Here is an 18,228-nt window from a genome sequence, read left to right as displayed (position 1 = left end):
TGGGAGAAATCATTCATACTACTGGAACTGGATGCCATCAATATGGTGACAACGCTTAATCATCTCTCTAGTCAAATCTCCCGTTGAGGTTTAGAGATCTTGAACCACTGCATAACTGCAATGGTTGAATGGTTAAGTGTGAACACATTGCTACTGAATCCTGACAAAATGGAGGTAATGCTAACTGGGAAGCCTGAGGTCTTTTGTGCTTCCAATTTTTGACAGAATTCAGTAGACCCTTGCTCACTCAGTTAACAGCCTAGGAGTTATACTAGAACCAACATGACTCTTGGAAAAGCATGTTAACATAGCTGCAAAACACAAAACAAAAACCCTTTTCTTCAAACTTCATTTAGCCCAGAAGATGCCCTCCTGCCCAGACTGAGCAGATCTGATTACCTGGATAAACATCATGGTAACAGCAAGACTAAACTACTCCAATGAACTCTACATAGCTCTTCCGTTGAAGTCAGCTCAGAAACTCCAGTTGGTACAAAATGCTGTATCTTGGCTAGTATCAGGAGCTATATCACTGATTCTCAAACTTTTTGGAACTACCAGCCCCTTGGTTCCCAAAGACACATTCATAATGAAACCAACCCATACCTCTTCCTGGTGTTAGGTCTACTGGTTATTCAAAACACACTATATTGCCTACAGTTCGTTTTTGGTTGTGCAGTAGCCATAGTTCAGTTTGAAAAAAAAAAACTTTGTGAAAGTAATTTATAAAAGCTACTTTGGGTCCTCTCTGGAGCGAAAGAGACTTTTTTTTTGGGGGGGGGGGGAGAATGACCATTGAATACATACCGAGAAAGGTCCTTCTCTCCTGGGGTATAAGAGGACATCTTGCTGGGTGAGATTCCACTGTCGGATCAAGGGAGGCAGGAACTTAACAGTTCTTCTTCTGGTCCCTAGGTGGCACTCACCCGGCCCCTTCAGTTCGGCCATAGCTGTTCGTATCTCAGGCATTCATAACCACAACTTATAACCTAGGAACCTCCTAACAGAAGAAGAACTAGAGACACATAACAATCAACAATACGGAAAAAACACATGATGACGTGTAGATAACTCTGCTCTGGGACAACTTCCAGATGCCCTGCGGCCAAGTATCTTTTTTTTTTTTTTAATCTACTTGACGATGGAAGGGAGGGATCAAGATGTCCTCTTATACCCCAGGAGAGAAGGACCTTTCTCGGTATGTATTCAATAGTCATTCTCCTCCTGGGGCGAGGACATCTTGCTGGGACCTCCCATAGCAGTCCGTAAATTCAGGGTGGGCCATCGTCATCTGTATTGATTACGTTTTGCAGCACTCTTCGCCCAAACGCTGCTTCTGCTGAGCTGTAAGCGTCTATCTTGTAATGGCGAATGAATGTCGAGGCGTTGGCCCACGTTGCTGCTCTGAAAATTTCGTGAATCGATGCTCTGCCAAACAAGGCCGCTGACGTTGCCGTACTCCTTACTGAATGAGCTGTAATACCAGGTGGCGGCGTCAACTTCTGAGCCAAGTATGCTTCAGCAATGGCTGCTCTGAGACAACTACTGATAGCCCTGCTGGACAGCTTCGAGCCCTGGTTTGGGGCTGCAATAGACACAAATAACGAATCAGACCTTCTCATCTTCTCTGTTCTGATAATATAAGCCTTTAAAGAGCGCCGCACATCCAGAGTGTGCCAAATTATCTCCTTCGGATGGACCGGTTTTGGGCAAAAAGATGGTAGGACCAAATCTTGGTTAAGATGAAAGTTGGACAGCACCTTCGGTTTGAAGGCTGGATCCGTTCTTAATACCACTTTATCCTTGTGAAAGATGCAGAGTTCTTTCCTGACCGATAGAGCTGCCAGCTCTGATATCCTTCTGGCTGAAGTCACTGCCGTAAGGAAGATTGTCTTCATCCTCAGATGTTTCAATGAAATGTCCATTATTGGCTCAAAGGGGTGTCTTGTCATTCCCGTTAAAACTTTATTCAGATTCCAAGTGGGGAATCTATGGGCAATTGGGCCCTGGATTTGGGTGGCCCCTTTGAGGAAACGGATGATATGAGGATGCTTAGATATCAGCTTGCCTTTAAAATTTGGAAGGACAGACACCAAGGCTGCCACTTGTCGCCGAAGAGTAGCCACCAACTTTTGTGCCAGACCATCTTGAAGGAACTGTAAGACATCTCGTAGTCTTGGAGACAGGTGGTCCACCTTCTTCCGCCGGCACCAGCGAACGAATGCCTTCCACGAGGCATTGTAGATCTGTTGGTCGACTGGCGCCTGGACGCCATTATCGTCTCAACCACTTCCATACTGTAGCCTTCCGTCATCAGGTGGCCCCGCTCAACCTCCAGGCGGTCAGTTGGAGCCATTCCGGATCCGGATGCCAAATAGGACCTTGTTGGAGCATGTCCGGTTGAATCTGCAGCGGGTCCCACACCGACATGCACACCAGGGTTGAAAACCACGGTCAACGAGGCCATCTTGGAGCTATTAGTATCACCTCTGCCTTGAGCTCTTTCACTCTCGCGAGCAGCCGTGTGATCACCGGGAACGGCGGGAAGGCGTAAAGCAAGCCCCTTGGCCACTGGGCCAACAGTGCATCCGTCTTCTCCGCTGAAGGATGGAAGTACCGGGAAAAGAACCTGGGCAGCTGACTGTTGTCCGCTGTTGCAAACAGGTCCAGTTTTGGCTGACCGAAGATTGATGTTATCCAGGCGAAGATTTCCGGCTTCAGACGCCATTCTGCTGCGGACACCATCGCTCTGCTCAGCCAGTCTGCTTAGATGTTTTCTTTTCCCTTTATGTATTCTGCCCTTATCGACAACAGGTTGGCTTCCGCCCAACACAAGGTCTTCATGGCTTCCCTGTGAATGTTTGAGGACCTGGATCCGCCTTGGTTGTTTAGGTAGGCCTTCGTTGCCATGTTGTCCGTTCTTACCAACACATGAGTGTTTTTTATTCGACATTGGAAGTGTTGTAGAGCCCTGAAGACCGCCTTCATTTCCAGGACATTTATTGGAAGTGTCGATTCCTCTGAGGACCATCTTCCCTGGGCTGAATGGCTCTCCAGCGTGGCTCCCCAACCTCTCAGACTGGCATCTGTGAACAGTTGTTTTTCCAGCCTGGGGCCGAATAGCTTTCCTTTCGACAGGTTGTCCTTCTTGGTCCACCAGGATAAGCTGGTTTTTACGGCTTGTGGTACCTTTAATTTCTTGTCCAGTTTTATCGAAATCTGGTGTTGGAATGGACGCAACAAGCTCTGAAGCTGGCGAGAATGCAGTCTTCCCCATTCCACTGTACACAAATTCGACACCAAGACGCCCATCATACTTGCTAGCGTCATTAGGGACGACGTTCTTCCTTTTATTATCTGATTTGCCAATTCCCTGGTTTTTTGTACCTTCTTTTCTGTCATGAAGAGTCTGGATGCCATCATATCTATCAGTACCCCCAGATGCTGAAGGCACTGAGACGGGATTAGCGAACTCTTCTGAAGGTTCACGACGAACCCGAAGTCTTGAAGGATTTGCAACGCGATTGCGCTGTGGCTGTTGGCTTGTTGGAGGGACTGAGCCCTCAGTAACAGGTCGTCTAAATAATGATGTGAGGTACTCTCCTTTTTGTATCGCTTCCGAAATGGATTTGAGGGTTTCCATCCTGAAATGGCGAAGCTTGATGAAGCGATTCAGGAACTTTAGATCTAACACTGCTCGCCAGTCCCCGTTGGATTTGGGTACTGTGAAGAATACCGAGTACACTCCTGTCCTTTCCTGTCCTTGAGGCACGGGTTCTATTGCCCTGATGTCGATCAGGTGTTGTATGGCGGCTTGAGTTCTTTCCAGCTTTAGTTTTGATCTTGGGTAGGGTGACTGAATGAAGTGATTTGGTGGGAACTTGAAGAATTCTATGGCATAACCCTGTTCTATTATTTCCAACGACCAGCTGTCTGCCTGGTATCTTGTCCACTGATCCAAGAACAGGGCCAGTCTTCCTCCCACCGGAATGATGGAGTCATGCCTTGTGAGGTTTTCCCTCTCTTTCCTGCTTTGGAAGAGGGTTTCCTCTCTGGAATCTGTTGGAGTAGCCACCCCTGAAGTTCTGTCTGGCATTGGACCAGCTAGATCTCCTGTCTTGTCTCTGTTTTTTGTATGAGCCGAAGGAGCGAAAGGAGTTACCTGCAGGTTGGGAGAACCTTCTATCCGTTCACCGCAAGTTCCTTGGCATTACGAGCTTTTTATCACGTGTCTCCACCAGGACCTTGTCCAAAGACTCTCCGAAAAGTTTCGATCCATGAAATGGATAAGCAGTGACGATTGATTTCGCTTTCGTGTCTGCCTGCCATGCTCTCAGCCACAGTGTCCTTCTCGCTGCTGCCGCTGTGGCCATGGCTCTGGCGTTGAAGATGGATGTGTCCAAGGTGGCGTCTGCTGAAAAACAAGCTGCTTTTAGTACTCTATTCATTCCTTCTGCCACTCTCTTATCTGATTCTGGCAACAGTTGAATCAGCTTCTTGACCCACATGATCGTGGCTCTGGATACAATTGAAGCTATTGAAGATGCTCTTAGAGACATTGCTAAGGTTTCATGAGTTTTACGTAAGGCAAAGTCTGCCTTCCTATCCATTACATCTCTTACAGATCCCTGACCATCTTCCGAGAGAAGACCATAGGATTGCAGCCCTACTACTGGGGCATCCACAATAGGAGTCCTTAATATCTCCTCTGCGTAATCAGGCATGGTATACAGCTTTTGGGTATATGCTGGTAACTGCCTGTTTGCCATGGGCTTTTCCCATTCCGCTATGAATTTTTTCTCAAAAAATACGGGCAGTGGAAAGTTTCTAGGAACATCTTCCTCTGGGGGAAAATATTCTTTATTGCCATAAGGCCTTCTAGGGTCCTGATCCGCTGGATCCTCCGTCCCCTGTTTCCATTTTAAGTCCAACGCGTTACGACATTTAGACAACAAATATTGATAGTCTTCTGGTTTGAAGAATCTTTTGGATACCTCAGGTAATTCCATAATTTCAATCACTTCTTCATCAGATAAAAACTCCCCATCTTCCTTTACTGAGGAATCATCTGCTGTAGATGGGTAATCCTCCCTGTCAGGACTCCAATGGGGTCTTTTGCGCGCTGCTATTGTGGGCCAGGAGGGTCTTTGTTCAACCGAGTCCCCATATTCCTCCCTCTCTGAGTCAGGGGAGGCCTGCCTGCGACATCTATGCCCTTCAGGCCCTCTTTCTCTTTTTTCTAACTGAGCTTGGACTACCTCTGAAATACAGGCAATTAATTCCTTAGATAATAAATGTTGCCCACTGGGCCTTACTGTACTCCTGGATTGGCTCTCCTCTCCTTCCTCCTCGACCCCGGTCTCCTCGCGAGCGAGTGTGGACCGGGCCGCAGCCGCGGAGCCGCCCGCCCGATCTTCAAAATGGCCACCGGGCGTCTTCTCCCTGCTTCTTTCCCGCGCATCGGACTTCTTGCGCCGTTTTGCCGCTTGGCGGCCTGCCTCCTTGTTGGCTGGTTTGGGGACGGCCTTCGGCGCGCCCTCCAGCTTCTTGGCTCCTGCTCTGTGGGTTCCATCGGCGCCTCTAACTCCCCTTCAGATAAGAGGTCGTCTGCCATTGTGATCGAGCGGAGCCGGCAATGGAGCTTCGCTGGGAAGTTTTTGCCTTTAACGGCCTTTTCCCAGAGCCGAATTACCAACAGGGTGGGGGGGGGGGGGATTTTTTTTTTTTTTTTAAGAGGAGAGGCAAACACACAAGCGGAGACTGTCAAGGAGGTAGCCACACACGAGAAAATGGTAGGAAAGGAATAGGAATGAAGTTAAAGGTAGGATTTGAGGTGAAATCTACTCAGATCTTCCAGCTCCCTGCTCTCCCTCCGAGGCAGAAACTGAACTGAAGGGGCCCGGTGAGTGCCATCTAGGGACCGGAAGAAGAACTGTTAAGTTTCTGCCTCCCTTGATCCGACGGTGGAATCTCACCCAGCAAGATGTCCACGCCCCAGGAGGAGAAAGAGCGAGAGCGAGAGAGAGCGCAAGTTTCCACCCTGGAGACTTCATGCCAGGCTACAGGCTGGAGTTTGAGCTGGGGCAGGTTGACCCACCTCTTCCTCCTCCAGACTTGTGTTCCCACATGGGAACCGGGGCACCAAAATTAACTTGTTTGAGTCAATCCATTCCAACCCATATACAGTAAGTCTGCTGATCATCATCAGAAACCAGTACTAATGGAACAGTAACCAATACATTTGTTATTTTCATTATAGAAAAAATTAAAAGTTGAAAGTGAAAGCAATGTAATCAAATAGATCTGTGTTTCCCAACCCCCGAGCTGTGGCCTGCTACCGGGCCACCACCATGGTGTGGCGCACCCTCCCCCGTGGTGCGGCGCTCGAGCCTAGCCGCGCTGGAGGAAGGGGGGAGGTGCGGGCGCAAACGTGTAGATGTGGCAGGCTAGAGTTGCGCTGCGGGGGGAGGCGCAGGCACAAATGTGCCCACGCCTCCCCCCACCACAGCGCAGCTAAGCTTGAGCGCCACGCTGCAGGGGGAAGGAGGCATGTCTGTGCCTCACTCTCCCCCCCCCCCCGGTCCTCCCTCCCCCCCCGGTCCCCGGCCTGAAAAAGGTTGGGGTCCACTGGATAAATCAGAAGCATTTTAACAAGCAGTATGCATAATTTAGGAAAGGTAATTTTTATCTTACATTGTCCCTGATGTGGTTGGCACAATAGGTATATCTTCTGCTTCTAGCGGTATGGACCATGGTATATGAAATTGTGGAGCGAGTTCTCGCATTATGATATTTCTAAATGAGGGGAAAATAAATGTTCATGAGGAATAATTTATCTCTAAAAATAAATTTAGTTTACAATGTAGTTAAAATATGTTTCTAAAAATCTTGAATACACTGCTTTAACCCAGCAGTTTGATGAATCAAAAATTTCATTATAGGCTTTAAAGAGCCACTACTAATCAGAATCAACAATATTGTTATAGATAAACTATTAGCTGCAAAATACATTAATGAAGTATGAAAATCATTCTTAAAAATCTGATAATTGCTTAAAAGCACTTTTTGTTTTCTTACTTAGCTTCTTCCATTTCTTTAACACTCCCACTACCAAGCTTCTTTGAACCAATAATTTGTTTGACAGCAAAGACAGTGATGGGAGTGAATTGAAAACAAGAAGTGAACAACCTACCAGACTTCATGGTCTCTACCCAATCAATTTAGCAATACTTTCAGGATAATCTGGAATTTAGCATGATCCAAAATTAACTCAAGAGACTGTAGAAAGGAAGTGTTCAGGCAACAGAACTGTGCCTTAAGGCTGACACTTCTATCCTAAGCAGAACTCTCTCTTTCCAAGCCTATTTATTTCAATAAACTTAAAAGGGCATAGCTATGCTTAGGATGGCAACTACCACAAACTTGCATTGCAGCATTCAATACTTTAAGAGCCATAAGAAATGTTATTCCCATGACTTGTTTCTGAACATCAGACCCTTAATAATGGACATATTACTAATCATGATACATGAGCTGCAACAGCCTTCAATACATTTTAGAAAGGAGCAATGAGAAGGGCTCTAAATCATACTTTGCTCTCAGTGAAATTGAGAATGAGCTACCTTTAAAATCAAATTTATTTCAAGGTTTCTAATTAAAGCTCCAAATTTGTTCTACTTGAACAACTCTGTATTTGTTCTACTTGAACAACTCAAGGGGAGGTCCTTGCTAGTTATTTTATTGCTACCAGTCCCCGTGTAGTTAATATCTTTCTGGAAGGATATTAAAATCTCTAGTGTAATGAACACTGCTATAGTAAGTTCTTTTGGAGAATCTGAGCTCTTGAAAGGTACAGACTGGGAGACAAACACAGCTCTGGAAAAGGATTAGGCCCACTCCTTATGCCATATTCATTTCACCTGATAGACCACTGAAGTGCCAGGAAAAGGAGGTGCCATCAAACTCCTCTTTGCTAATCATATCCTAGCTGAGACTTCATGGCAAAAGCAGGTACTGCCATACTTTCCCTCTCCAGACAAACTACATACATCAACTGCCAGAGGTTGAAGCCAGGCATCGATGTGCCTGCGCTCACCACTGTGGGCATGGTGAGGTGAATAAAGAGGAGCAGAGTTAGTGTTGTGCTCTTCTCTGCTGGCCTCATCACATCCATGCCAGCAGGGTAAAAGCAGGCACTTTACCAGTTGCTTGGGCCAGTACACGGTAAAGTCAGCCAGTGCTGTGCCTGTGTTCCACCTCACATGCTGAAGTCATGGGTCCTTAGGGTATGCTTCTCCTCATCAGCTACAGCACAACAGCACAGAGCAAAGCTGAGTGCCTGTGCACCTCTTCACTGACCTGGGCACCCTATGGCTGGCAAAGTGAAATATGGGGACGACTGCTTGCATAATGCAAATTTATGCACCACTATGCCTGCACTGCGCTCCACTAGCCTAGGCATAGTTGGTCCGATTCTGCACAAGGAATTTGACCCTAGGGCAGCCTCTCATTCTCGAGTTTTAGTGAGTTTGGCAACAATCTGGAGCTCTCAAGTGGCTGGTGTGAGTTTTAGTCAAATTTGCTCCGTGATGAGGGAAATCGCCAAAACTCAATTTGCCACTTCTTGCCGCACAGCAATCCGGGGAGCAAACGGGCAAGCCTGTGTGGAGGGAAAAATGTGCGACAGTCTCAGCAGCGTTTTGCCTGCACTTGTACCCGTCCTTTCCTCTCCATTTCCTGATCGTGATTTTTTTAAATGGTGTGCTTTGCGCTGCTGTAGGACTGCAAAGCTACCTTCCCCATGCAAAAATAAAATGTTCTCATTGTGCACGGTCATTTTGGGATCGGGCACCAAAAACACATTCCTGTTTGCATTTTCTGGCAGTGGGGTATGAACAGGGAAAGAGGGGAGCGTGTGATGATCAGCTAGGCACCTGTGCCTGTTGTTTTTAAACCTTAGTGTGAACACACAATCACTCATTGGGGTCCAGTTACCATGGCCAATCTATTAAAAATCTACCGTACACAGAGACCATTACATGAAGAATCCCCAAAAGGGGAGATGTTTCATTGTTGTGGTGTTCTCCATAGCAACGTGGAAGTGTTAGTTTGAAAAATAACGTTGATGTGTTGTGGCATTTCTTCAAAGAAGAAGAAGAATTGGTTCTTATATGTCGCTTTTCCCTACCCAAAGGAGGCTCAAAGCGGCTTACAATCGCCTTCCCATTCCTCTCCCCACAACAGACACCCTGTGAGGTGGATGAGGCTGAGAGAGCGCTGATATCACTGCTCGGTCAGAAGAGTTTTATCAGTGCCGTTGCGAGCCCAAGGTCACCCAGCTAGTTGCACGTGGGGGAGCACAGAATCGAACCTGACATGCCAGATTAGAAGTTCGCACTCCTAACCACTACACCAAACTGGCAACGCAGAAATACACTTTTAAAAAATTAATTTTGGGGCTTGGGGGAGGGAAGGAAGTTTGAGTCCCCGATACAACCGCTGTGCAGGAATTGGTGGCTTGTGGTGATTGAAAGCCGAGGAGCAGGGGGAGTAGTTTGTATTGTTTGCCTTTGCCACCTTGTCGGAAGGCAAAAAGCCACGACGAGGTGGCAGGAAAACCTGGGAGGGGTTTCCCATCAGGAAGCTTGCAAATGCATGGCCTCCAACTGCGCATTTGCAAGCAGAATGTGGCGCAAGCTTTACGCTTCCATGCAGAATCGGTCCGGGGTTCACCAAGGAGATATACAGATGCCAAGGCATAGAGCAAAGCTGGGCCTTTCCAAGCCCATGCTCTTTTCCTGGCTTAGGTTTGAGAGGCAACTGAATTACAAAGGTGTTATTTCTGTAACATTTGGGCAAGACAGACAGAAAATAGTTTTGGAGTGTTCAGTAATTTTCCTTTTACAATTACAATTTTGTCAACATACAATAATAAAGTAATGGAGCAGGAGATTAGCTTTCAGAAAAGCAAGTATAATGAGTTTCATAACTCAGTTCACACTTTAAACTGTCTTTTCTCTGAACTATTGACAAATTGGAAACCTGCAAGGCACAAGGTCCTTCCTCATTTGTATATCTGATAGCCTAAATGTAGAGTTTTAGCTATGTAGGTTATAACTACTGGTCTGCCACCAGTATCAATCAACCTCCAGTGAGCTGAAGAACAAATGTAAAACATGAGACATATCTGTTGGGGACAGAGCAAAGACCTAACAGCCTGGAGTAACATTAGAGCCCTCTATCAACCTGAATGAATTTATAAGAGGATTTTGAGTCCTCTGCAAAAGACAAACACAGATATTCTGATGACGCAAGTGATAATTATGTAGGGCAGTCATGGAATTAAGGTTTGTACTGAAATAAATTTCATTATGTATAGATTCAACTAAAGGATATGACAAATTTAAATTGCATAGACTAGTCCTTGAATAAGAGCAGTTATGAAACAAAAGAGATAACTGCCTACAAGGTAAAATAAAGCATCTGAAAAATTAAATCCATAACTTGCAAGTACAGAGAACATCATACCAATGTATATAGAAGGATTAACTGGCTAACTAACAGCATTAGTACTTATGCAGCAAAAAAAAGGGGGGGATGGGGGAAACTAGAGAATTCACTGTATTCTCACTGCCTTGAGTCAACCTATCATAAGGGAGTGGAATAGAAGTGACAAAAGTCACAAAAATAAATATTACCCCCTCTACCTTCAGCCTTCTGTGCCACAATGCATCTTGCTCTTAAGAGTTCTTAGACTCTTGGCAGCAACTTTTAAGAGCCATTGAGGACTGTCAAGAGGAGAAAGTAGGAATGATTTGCTTTGTCTGGGGCTGTGCCCCTGTGGCAGAGCACCTGCTTGGCATGCAGAGGTTCCCAGGTACAATCCCTGGCATCTCCACTTAAAGGACCAGGCAGTAGGCTCTTCTTGAGACCTGGGAGAGCTGTTGACAGTCTGAATAGACAATGGTGACTTTGAGAGGCCAAGAGTATGATTCAGAAGGAGGCAACTTGATTAGTTCATATCTAGGGAAGGGAAAAGTATAAATGTAAAAATAAACAAATGTTTCCACAATCAACTTCTGTTCATGGGAGTTCGAAACCAGCCCATCACATCTATAACTTGGAATGTTATGATGTTGTTCTGCTTAGTGCAGGCAAGCTGAGATATAATAATATTCATTCTGAGTGCCATGTAAAAAGGAAGATTATGGTGAAGAAGAAGAGCTGTTTTTTTATACCCAGCCTTTCACTACGCAGAGGAGTCCCAAAGTGGCTTACAAATTCCTTTCCCTTCCTATCCCCATAGACACCCTGTAAAGTAGGGGGGGGGGGGCGAGAGATCTCTAACTGAACAGCTCTGTGAGAACCCTACGAGAACTATGACTAGTCCAAGGTCATCCAGCTGGCTACATGTGGAGAGGGAATCAACCCCAGTTCTCCAGATTAGAATCCACTTCTTAGAAGCCAGCAAGATATAGTGGTTAAATAGGAGACACAGAAAGGGGATGATAAAATCAGAGAAGATCAAAGGATTATTGCATAAATATAGCCAACAGAACAAGAGGTGGGATATTAAAATATTAATTACAACTCTGAAAAAACGGGAAAGTTATTCCAGTAAACAAACCAGTTGTCAGACACACTTCAGTGCTTGAGATGAACTTTTGGTGATATACTTTCTGAGGTAAATTTTTTTTTTTAGCACAGAGGACAATATCCAGCTATAAAAACGGAGTTCAAAAGTTAAATGATATGAAAAATTTGATCAGCCAAAGAAAACCCAAACTTGTGAATTTATGAAGCATTACCCAAGAATTTTAGCACAATCATCATAATATTTCATTGAGTTCTTCACAAAACTGAAGCCATTGACATCACAGACGTAGGATTGTCCATTTGCACGCAACAAATCAAAGCCACAAACTGTTTGCTGTCAAGAAGAGAAAACACAAAAGTCTGCATAAGTTCAAATATCCATTTTTAGAACTTGAATATTTTACATATTTATCTACAGCAAAGTGTTACTAGTACAAGTGCCAACAGTTGGCAGTAACCTACCATTCCATATAGGAAACATTTCCCCACATTCCTCCAACCCCTGTAAAGATCACACCCAGAGTCATGGGACCACACAGAGTAACAGCTGTGTGGGATGAGGACGCCTGGAATGAAAAATTGCTCTTCCTTCCTCTTCCACAACCTCAGCTCCACTGAGGAAAGAAGTTAATTTCATCTTCTCATTTCTCCTCACTCTAGCCCATGGATCCTCACAACCATGCCTCTACATAGATCCCATGACCTCAAGAATTATCATTCTAGGGGTGGGGAAAGAGCTGCAGGAAAAGTGGTCAGTCAGTCAGTAACCTTTTATTGGCATAAAATATGTATAAGACATATAAAAATAGGGTTTAAAATTTCAACAAAATAATAAAATAGGCCATGGGGTTACATAACCAAAGAGATCTTAAAATGATTAAATAAACTATAAAAGATAAAATACAAGGTAGGCAGCATATTATAAAATCATCTTAGTTAAAACTCTGGCAACCTCTGGGTCTTTGTCAGAGAGCAGAAATTGCAAGGTCATAGATTTACTTGCAGAAGGCTTGTTTCCCAGCAAAGCAACAAAGCTGTCATCCCGACACTGCTCATATAAGGGGCAATCTAACAAAATGTGTGAGGCAGAGTCAGGGCAGCCAGAACCACACGGACAGAGTCTCGCATGGTATGGGATATGGTGGAATCTTCCCTCTAAGACCTTTGAGGGGAAAGCATTCATTAGTGCCAGGAGAATAGCTCTTCTCAGGGGTGGGACATCAAGGACCCATTATGCACGGGGGGAATAACGCACATTTGGGGTGGAGTGGCGGCTACTAAAATCACCGATAACGCACGGTGCCGGCTGCAACCAGCCGCAGCTTCGGTGCATGCCGCCGAAAAAGCCGCGTTAGCGAAACACGGAAGAAAGCGCAGCTTCCGGGTGACCGGGGCGCAACCAGAAGCAGCGCCGGGATCGCCGCATGCATAATCGGTTACTCTGGGTTTTGCTGCTGTTGCGCCCCGTCCCGTGCATAACCGGTGTGCTTCACATCTTCCCCCTCCGCGTTTTCCATGTGACCCGAAATCGCCGTTTCGGCGGCCGTGCATAATGGGCCAAGAAGATGCAAATATGTAGACATAATATTTCTCTGTATAGTATGCCAAAGAATGCTGGTGAGCAGACTCGAGCCTGGGTAGGTATGATGTCAGCTGGTTTGTGCCCATCTTCTTATGATAGCAGAATGATAACTTGGTCAGGAGAAAAGCAGGCTTTAAAATATAATAAATAACATACATACATGTTAACACTGCAGTCCTCCACAGAGCAACTCTGCATAGGATTGCATTCCCTAGCTTTGTTCAGATCTAATAGAAGACATTGGCTAGCTGTTTTAGTTTAACCTTGGGATTGCATAACTTCCATCACCGGCTCAGATTCCCTCCTGTGGCTTTGTATTTTACAACAAACTGTAGTCTGCTGTTATATCCAAACTATGCAAATTACAGTTTGAAGAAACCAGAACTTCAAACTATGATGTTATTTTCAGTTCTATTTTAAGGCAAGCTATAACTTGTACAAACTAGTTCATACATAACAGCAAGCTATAGTTTACTGCAGACAGGGAAGGAATACAAATTGTGAAACCTGAGGATGCAAGTAGACAATCAAGCCTGACACTTGTTCATGCAACACAACACTATGGTTTGGCATTACAGCTGAACTAAGACTTCAACAATTAGGCTCTCCATGTTAACCAAAGACAACTTTCTTCAAACAGTATCTGAACAGTAACTTCCAGACAGTAAACAAATCAATTACGATTGAGTTCAGTTGCATGCTCAGTGCTTTTGTTACCTTAAATGCAAGGCATACTTTCCAGGCTATCAACTTCTCTCTTGCATTAAGGATGACTGGATACCTGACTTCTTTCCCTTCACTGTCCCGTTCTACCTTTCCATCAAGAGCAGGAGATTTGCGAGCTTCTGCATGTGCATAATCTGGACCTACAGTGTACACCTTTATTTAAAAAAAAAAAAAGGTAACATAATAAGTAGCTTCTCTTTCCTTTAAAATCATTCATTGAATTGTTTTTTAGCCAGTTCCAACATTTCCAGACCCTACTTCTTTTCTTTTCATGATAGGGAGATAACAGACAAACTGAAAAGAAAAGCTCCAAAGTTATATAGCATTTATTCAACCTTGCTGTGTGTTTCATATTACGTCTATTGCTGCCATTAATTTATTTAGCACTACCACTGATCAGATGGCTTACAGTCATTGGCTAGGACCCAAAGAACATGCAGCTAGCTCTGCTTGCCCAAATGCTGTCACGAAGCACTTCTGATACTGAATGCAATTTCCATTCTCTGACCCTTGGTCAGCAGCCCAGTACCGGGCTGTGAAGGCCTTGGTGCCGGGCCACCAGCAACTCCCCCTCCCCTGCTGCGAGAAGCTCGCCAGGCCCCGAGTGAAGCGACTGCCAAAGCGGCCACTTCACTTGCGGCCGGCTAGCTTCTTGCTGTGAGAGTGGGGGAAAGAGGCAGGCGCAGCCTCTGGCATGCCAGCAGATGCTAACCTGCTGCCGAAAACGTGCGTGCGCACTGCCGGGCCAGCAGCTTTCCCTCAACACTGGAGGCAGTCCTCAACCGGAAAAAGGTTGGGATTACATTATGTGTATATTATTTGCAAATACATATTTTTCAAAGACCTTCTTACTTATTTGTAATTAGCTAGAAACTAAGATGTAGACAGCATTCAGGTGTCAAGATAAAAAATTAGGGTTGCCATCTCTGGGTTCAGAAATACCTGGAGATTAAGAATGGAGCCTCAAGAGGTCTAAAGAGGTATAATGCTATGCAGCAATCCATCTTCCAAAGCTACCTTTTTCTCCAGGAAAAGTGAAATGTTTCCTCAATAATAAATAAGTGATTTATGTAGTCTAGAGAACAGTTATAATTCAAGCATTCTTAAAAATGCTTTGAAGTAATTTGCGCTGAACTTAGGAATCTTATTTCCAAGTAAACACGTTTTGAGTTGAAATGTCAGAAACACTGGATTTTAGGACAAGGGCACCTATCCCTTTACATGGTCAGAACATATGGAGGTAAAACATTTATTTGCTATCTGCATGATAGGAATGATTCCACTACACAACAACTGAATAGAAAATAAATATCTACAGAGATAGTCACAATAAAGCATTCTTTACTGTACTGTTTCTTTTCCCTGGAGAAAACAGTATGTGATACCTGAACTATTTCAAATTTAATAATAGCTCCACTTCAGGCAAAGATTTCACATCTATAGCTACTGAGCTTGCAAGCACTTGATTGTTCTAAATATAAACTGGAGTACACAGCTGTCATACCTTCACATCAGTGCCATCTGTAGGCATGAATTCCTCGTAAATATATGAACCAGTTTTCCTCACACTGCTTTCCGGGGAATAAACGCTGCTTCTGCTGCCAATCTGAAACACAAATGTTTTCATCGAGATAAATCCATGTTATGTCAAAGCCTTCTCAGATCCATGAAGAAATGATACTTCTTTACTCTCTATCCCCCAGTCTATTTCAACATTTAAAAAAAAACCTTCAACATACCTATAAAAGCATGAAATTGACAAATTTCTTGCAGAACTAGAGTAGTGAAATGCCTTATAAGAAGAGAACAGCCCAGGACCTCTTTGGGCATATAGTTTGAGTCTTCATGAAATTAAAAGACACAGAAAGAGATGGAGGCAGAACCACAAAAATCAAAGTGCCTTTTTGCCTAATATATTAAACCCAACATTCCCAATACTCATGCTATTGTTCAGCTTCGTATCAGACGCTTCCAGCATAGTTCTGCAACATAATAAATGCATTAACACATTTATCACACTTTTCTTTTAAGAAATTAAATAATCTACTGTATTAGCTGTTAACAAATTCTGTTGCCTGTGACATGTTTCCATTTCTATTCTACCCACCGAAATCTATTCTACCCACACACAATCTTCAACTACCATATACTGCCCATTTCAAACAAGCACATAGGGCTTCAGTTTTGACTTCTAGGTTCAGAATACGAGGGGAATGGTCAAGACTCAATGGTAAGCAGTGCAACACGTAATATTTTATAACCATCTACTAAGTATTCAATTATGGTGGCTCTGCGCAAGGGCTCACAGCATCTGAGATTTAAGTGACAACTGAGAAAATGAGATACAATGAGACAGCTTGACTGATTAGGTGTGAGTGGTCAAGGAATTGCCATTATAGGTACAGTACAGAAATCAACTGTAACCCAACAGAATATGTTTTTCCCTATACACAGATCAGTTTCCTATTATTTTCCTAAAATAATTTTCATTTTAATCTCAGTCAAAAAAATCAGACTGGTTATTTTAGTATCAATAATAGTTATTTTTAGCATATTCTCACTTTCCGAAAAAGCCTCTGACTTCCACCTCCAGCAGATGTCGGATAATAAATATACACATTGTGGTCCTCAGCACTGACAGGTTTTTCTACAAACGGCTTTTGGAAAACTTCTCCATTAACTTCCACGTGATCTTCTCCTTCTATCAAGTTGCATTCTGAAAAATACATGAAGTGCAGTCCTCAGGCTGGGTTCATAAGAGATATAAATATTGGCAGGGGGCATGGAAGAGTTGCTATCCCTGTCCTACCTTCCACAGCTTCATTGCTTGGCACAGTATTTGTCAACACAAAAGATTTTGTGGCACAGTCAGCTCAGGAAAAGAATCATAACACTAACATGGGAAACAGTACGAGCAACATTTCTATCATGGTTTAATTTCCGGATCTGCTTTAGTTGCCTTCATCTGAAATACTACATTTCAAGAACAGCCTGCTGTACAATAAACTGTTTATACTGAAAGTCTTAAAAGCACCCATTGTGCCAAGATGGTAACAGAGAAATAGTATTCAGAATAAATACTCAATATCACGTTATTGTTATCACTTTATTATTGTAAAAATAAGTCATCTGCATTGTTTCTGTTTTATGTGAATCGCACTAAGCGTTCAGGGAGGGCGGTATATAGAAATAATAATAATATGGCTGTGTTCAGATGACACCAACCTGTGTTTGTTTGTGATGGACATGATCATGGCTTATCACTATGCTCATGAGCTCCCTTCCTCCCAATCCTGATGGACTCCTAATGTCAGAAGCTTTGAATCAAACTGCAATCTGCCATGACTTCTACATAAAGACAATGTCATCTGTTTCCACTGAAACAAGTTCAGGTATATACATTCATATACCTCGGCAAACTTTCTCGCTTATGAAACGAGAAAGCTTTCAACCATGCTTTACATGTGGGGAGAACTGGGAAGCAGCTCATGGAGAATGGCAAGAGGATAAATTCCCGCTCATCAAAAACAGGTTTGATGTCTGCATTCAGCCAATGGTTAAATCAGAGTCCTTAGACAAATCCATTTAACAATTGTTACCTTGTGGGTTGTTTGGATCACGGTTTAGAATTGCATAACGAGGAAGTAAAATGCCTTCAGCTTTAAGAATGCTATAAACTTCACACCTAAAATATAAAAACAATTCCCATACAATGAATATTGTCATCCATTGAAGTCCCAGTATGCCCACATAATTTTACATATTCTTTCAATAGCTGTGTAATCAAAGATTACTACTACTAACGGCACCACCTCCCAGTATAATATTTTTCTTAACTGCTCAAAGTTCTTTTCATTTTAGTGTTTATATTTAATAAGTGAATATTGTTGTTACCATTGGAATGGGGCTTAGACAAAGAACACTTAGTTCAGTGGTCCCCAACCTTTTTAACACCGGGGACCGGTCAACGCTTGACAATTTTACTGAGGCCCAGGGAGGGCAGTCTTTTGACGAGGAACGTCACCGCCACCTGAGCCTCTGCTCCACTTGCTTTCCCACCGGTGCCCCTGACTTCCCGCCGCTTGCTGGGGGGTGCTGCCAGCAGCAGCTGCGCAGTGCCACGCCGAGGGGGAACCCCAGCCATGGCGGCCACCGGAGAGCACCAAAGGTGAGCTGGTGGCAGAGTGGCAGGGCAGCCCCCGAGGCAGCAGCTGGGGAGGAGGATGAGGAGGAGCCACGGCCCGGTACAGAATGATCCCTGGACTGGGGGTTGGGGACCACTAACTTAGTTGATGGCCAAGTTATTTTTTTCAGATCATGGTATT

The 18,228-nt window shown here is 44.2% G+C and overlaps 1 protein-coding gene across 15 annotated transcripts in view; it reads right to left on the bottom strand.

Moving 5' to 3' along the window:
* PPIP5K2 (diphosphoinositol pentakisphosphate kinase 2) overlaps positions 1–18,228 on the bottom strand; it is a 79,408-nt gene that overhangs the window by 47,745 nt on the left and 13,435 nt on the right. For all 15 annotated transcript variants that reach the window (XM_077347705.1, XM_077347708.1, XM_077347704.1 and 12 more), the window contains 6 exons: positions 17,503–17,588; positions 16,465–16,619; positions 15,408–15,509; positions 13,895–14,056; positions 11,808–11,929; positions 6,694–6,795 (listed from right to left, as the gene is read on the bottom strand). In XM_077347705.1, the coding sequence (XP_077203820.1) occupies positions 6,694–6,795; positions 11,808–11,929; positions 13,895–14,056; positions 15,408–15,509; positions 16,465–16,619; positions 17,503–17,588 (729 nt within the window). The remainder of the gene's footprint in view (positions 1–6,693; positions 6,796–11,807; positions 11,930–13,894; positions 14,057–15,407; positions 15,510–16,464; positions 16,620–17,502; positions 17,589–18,228) is intronic.

The sequence above is a fragment of the Paroedura picta genome, chromosome 7 (genome assembly GCF_049243985.1).
Source record: "Paroedura picta isolate Pp20150507F chromosome 7, Ppicta_v3.0, whole genome shotgun sequence".
NCBI classification, from domain to species: Eukaryota; Metazoa; Chordata; class Lepidosauria; order Squamata; family Gekkonidae; genus Paroedura; species Paroedura picta.
Note: the sequence above shows the minus strand (reverse complement) of the source record. Positions and strands in the feature narration are given on the sequence as shown.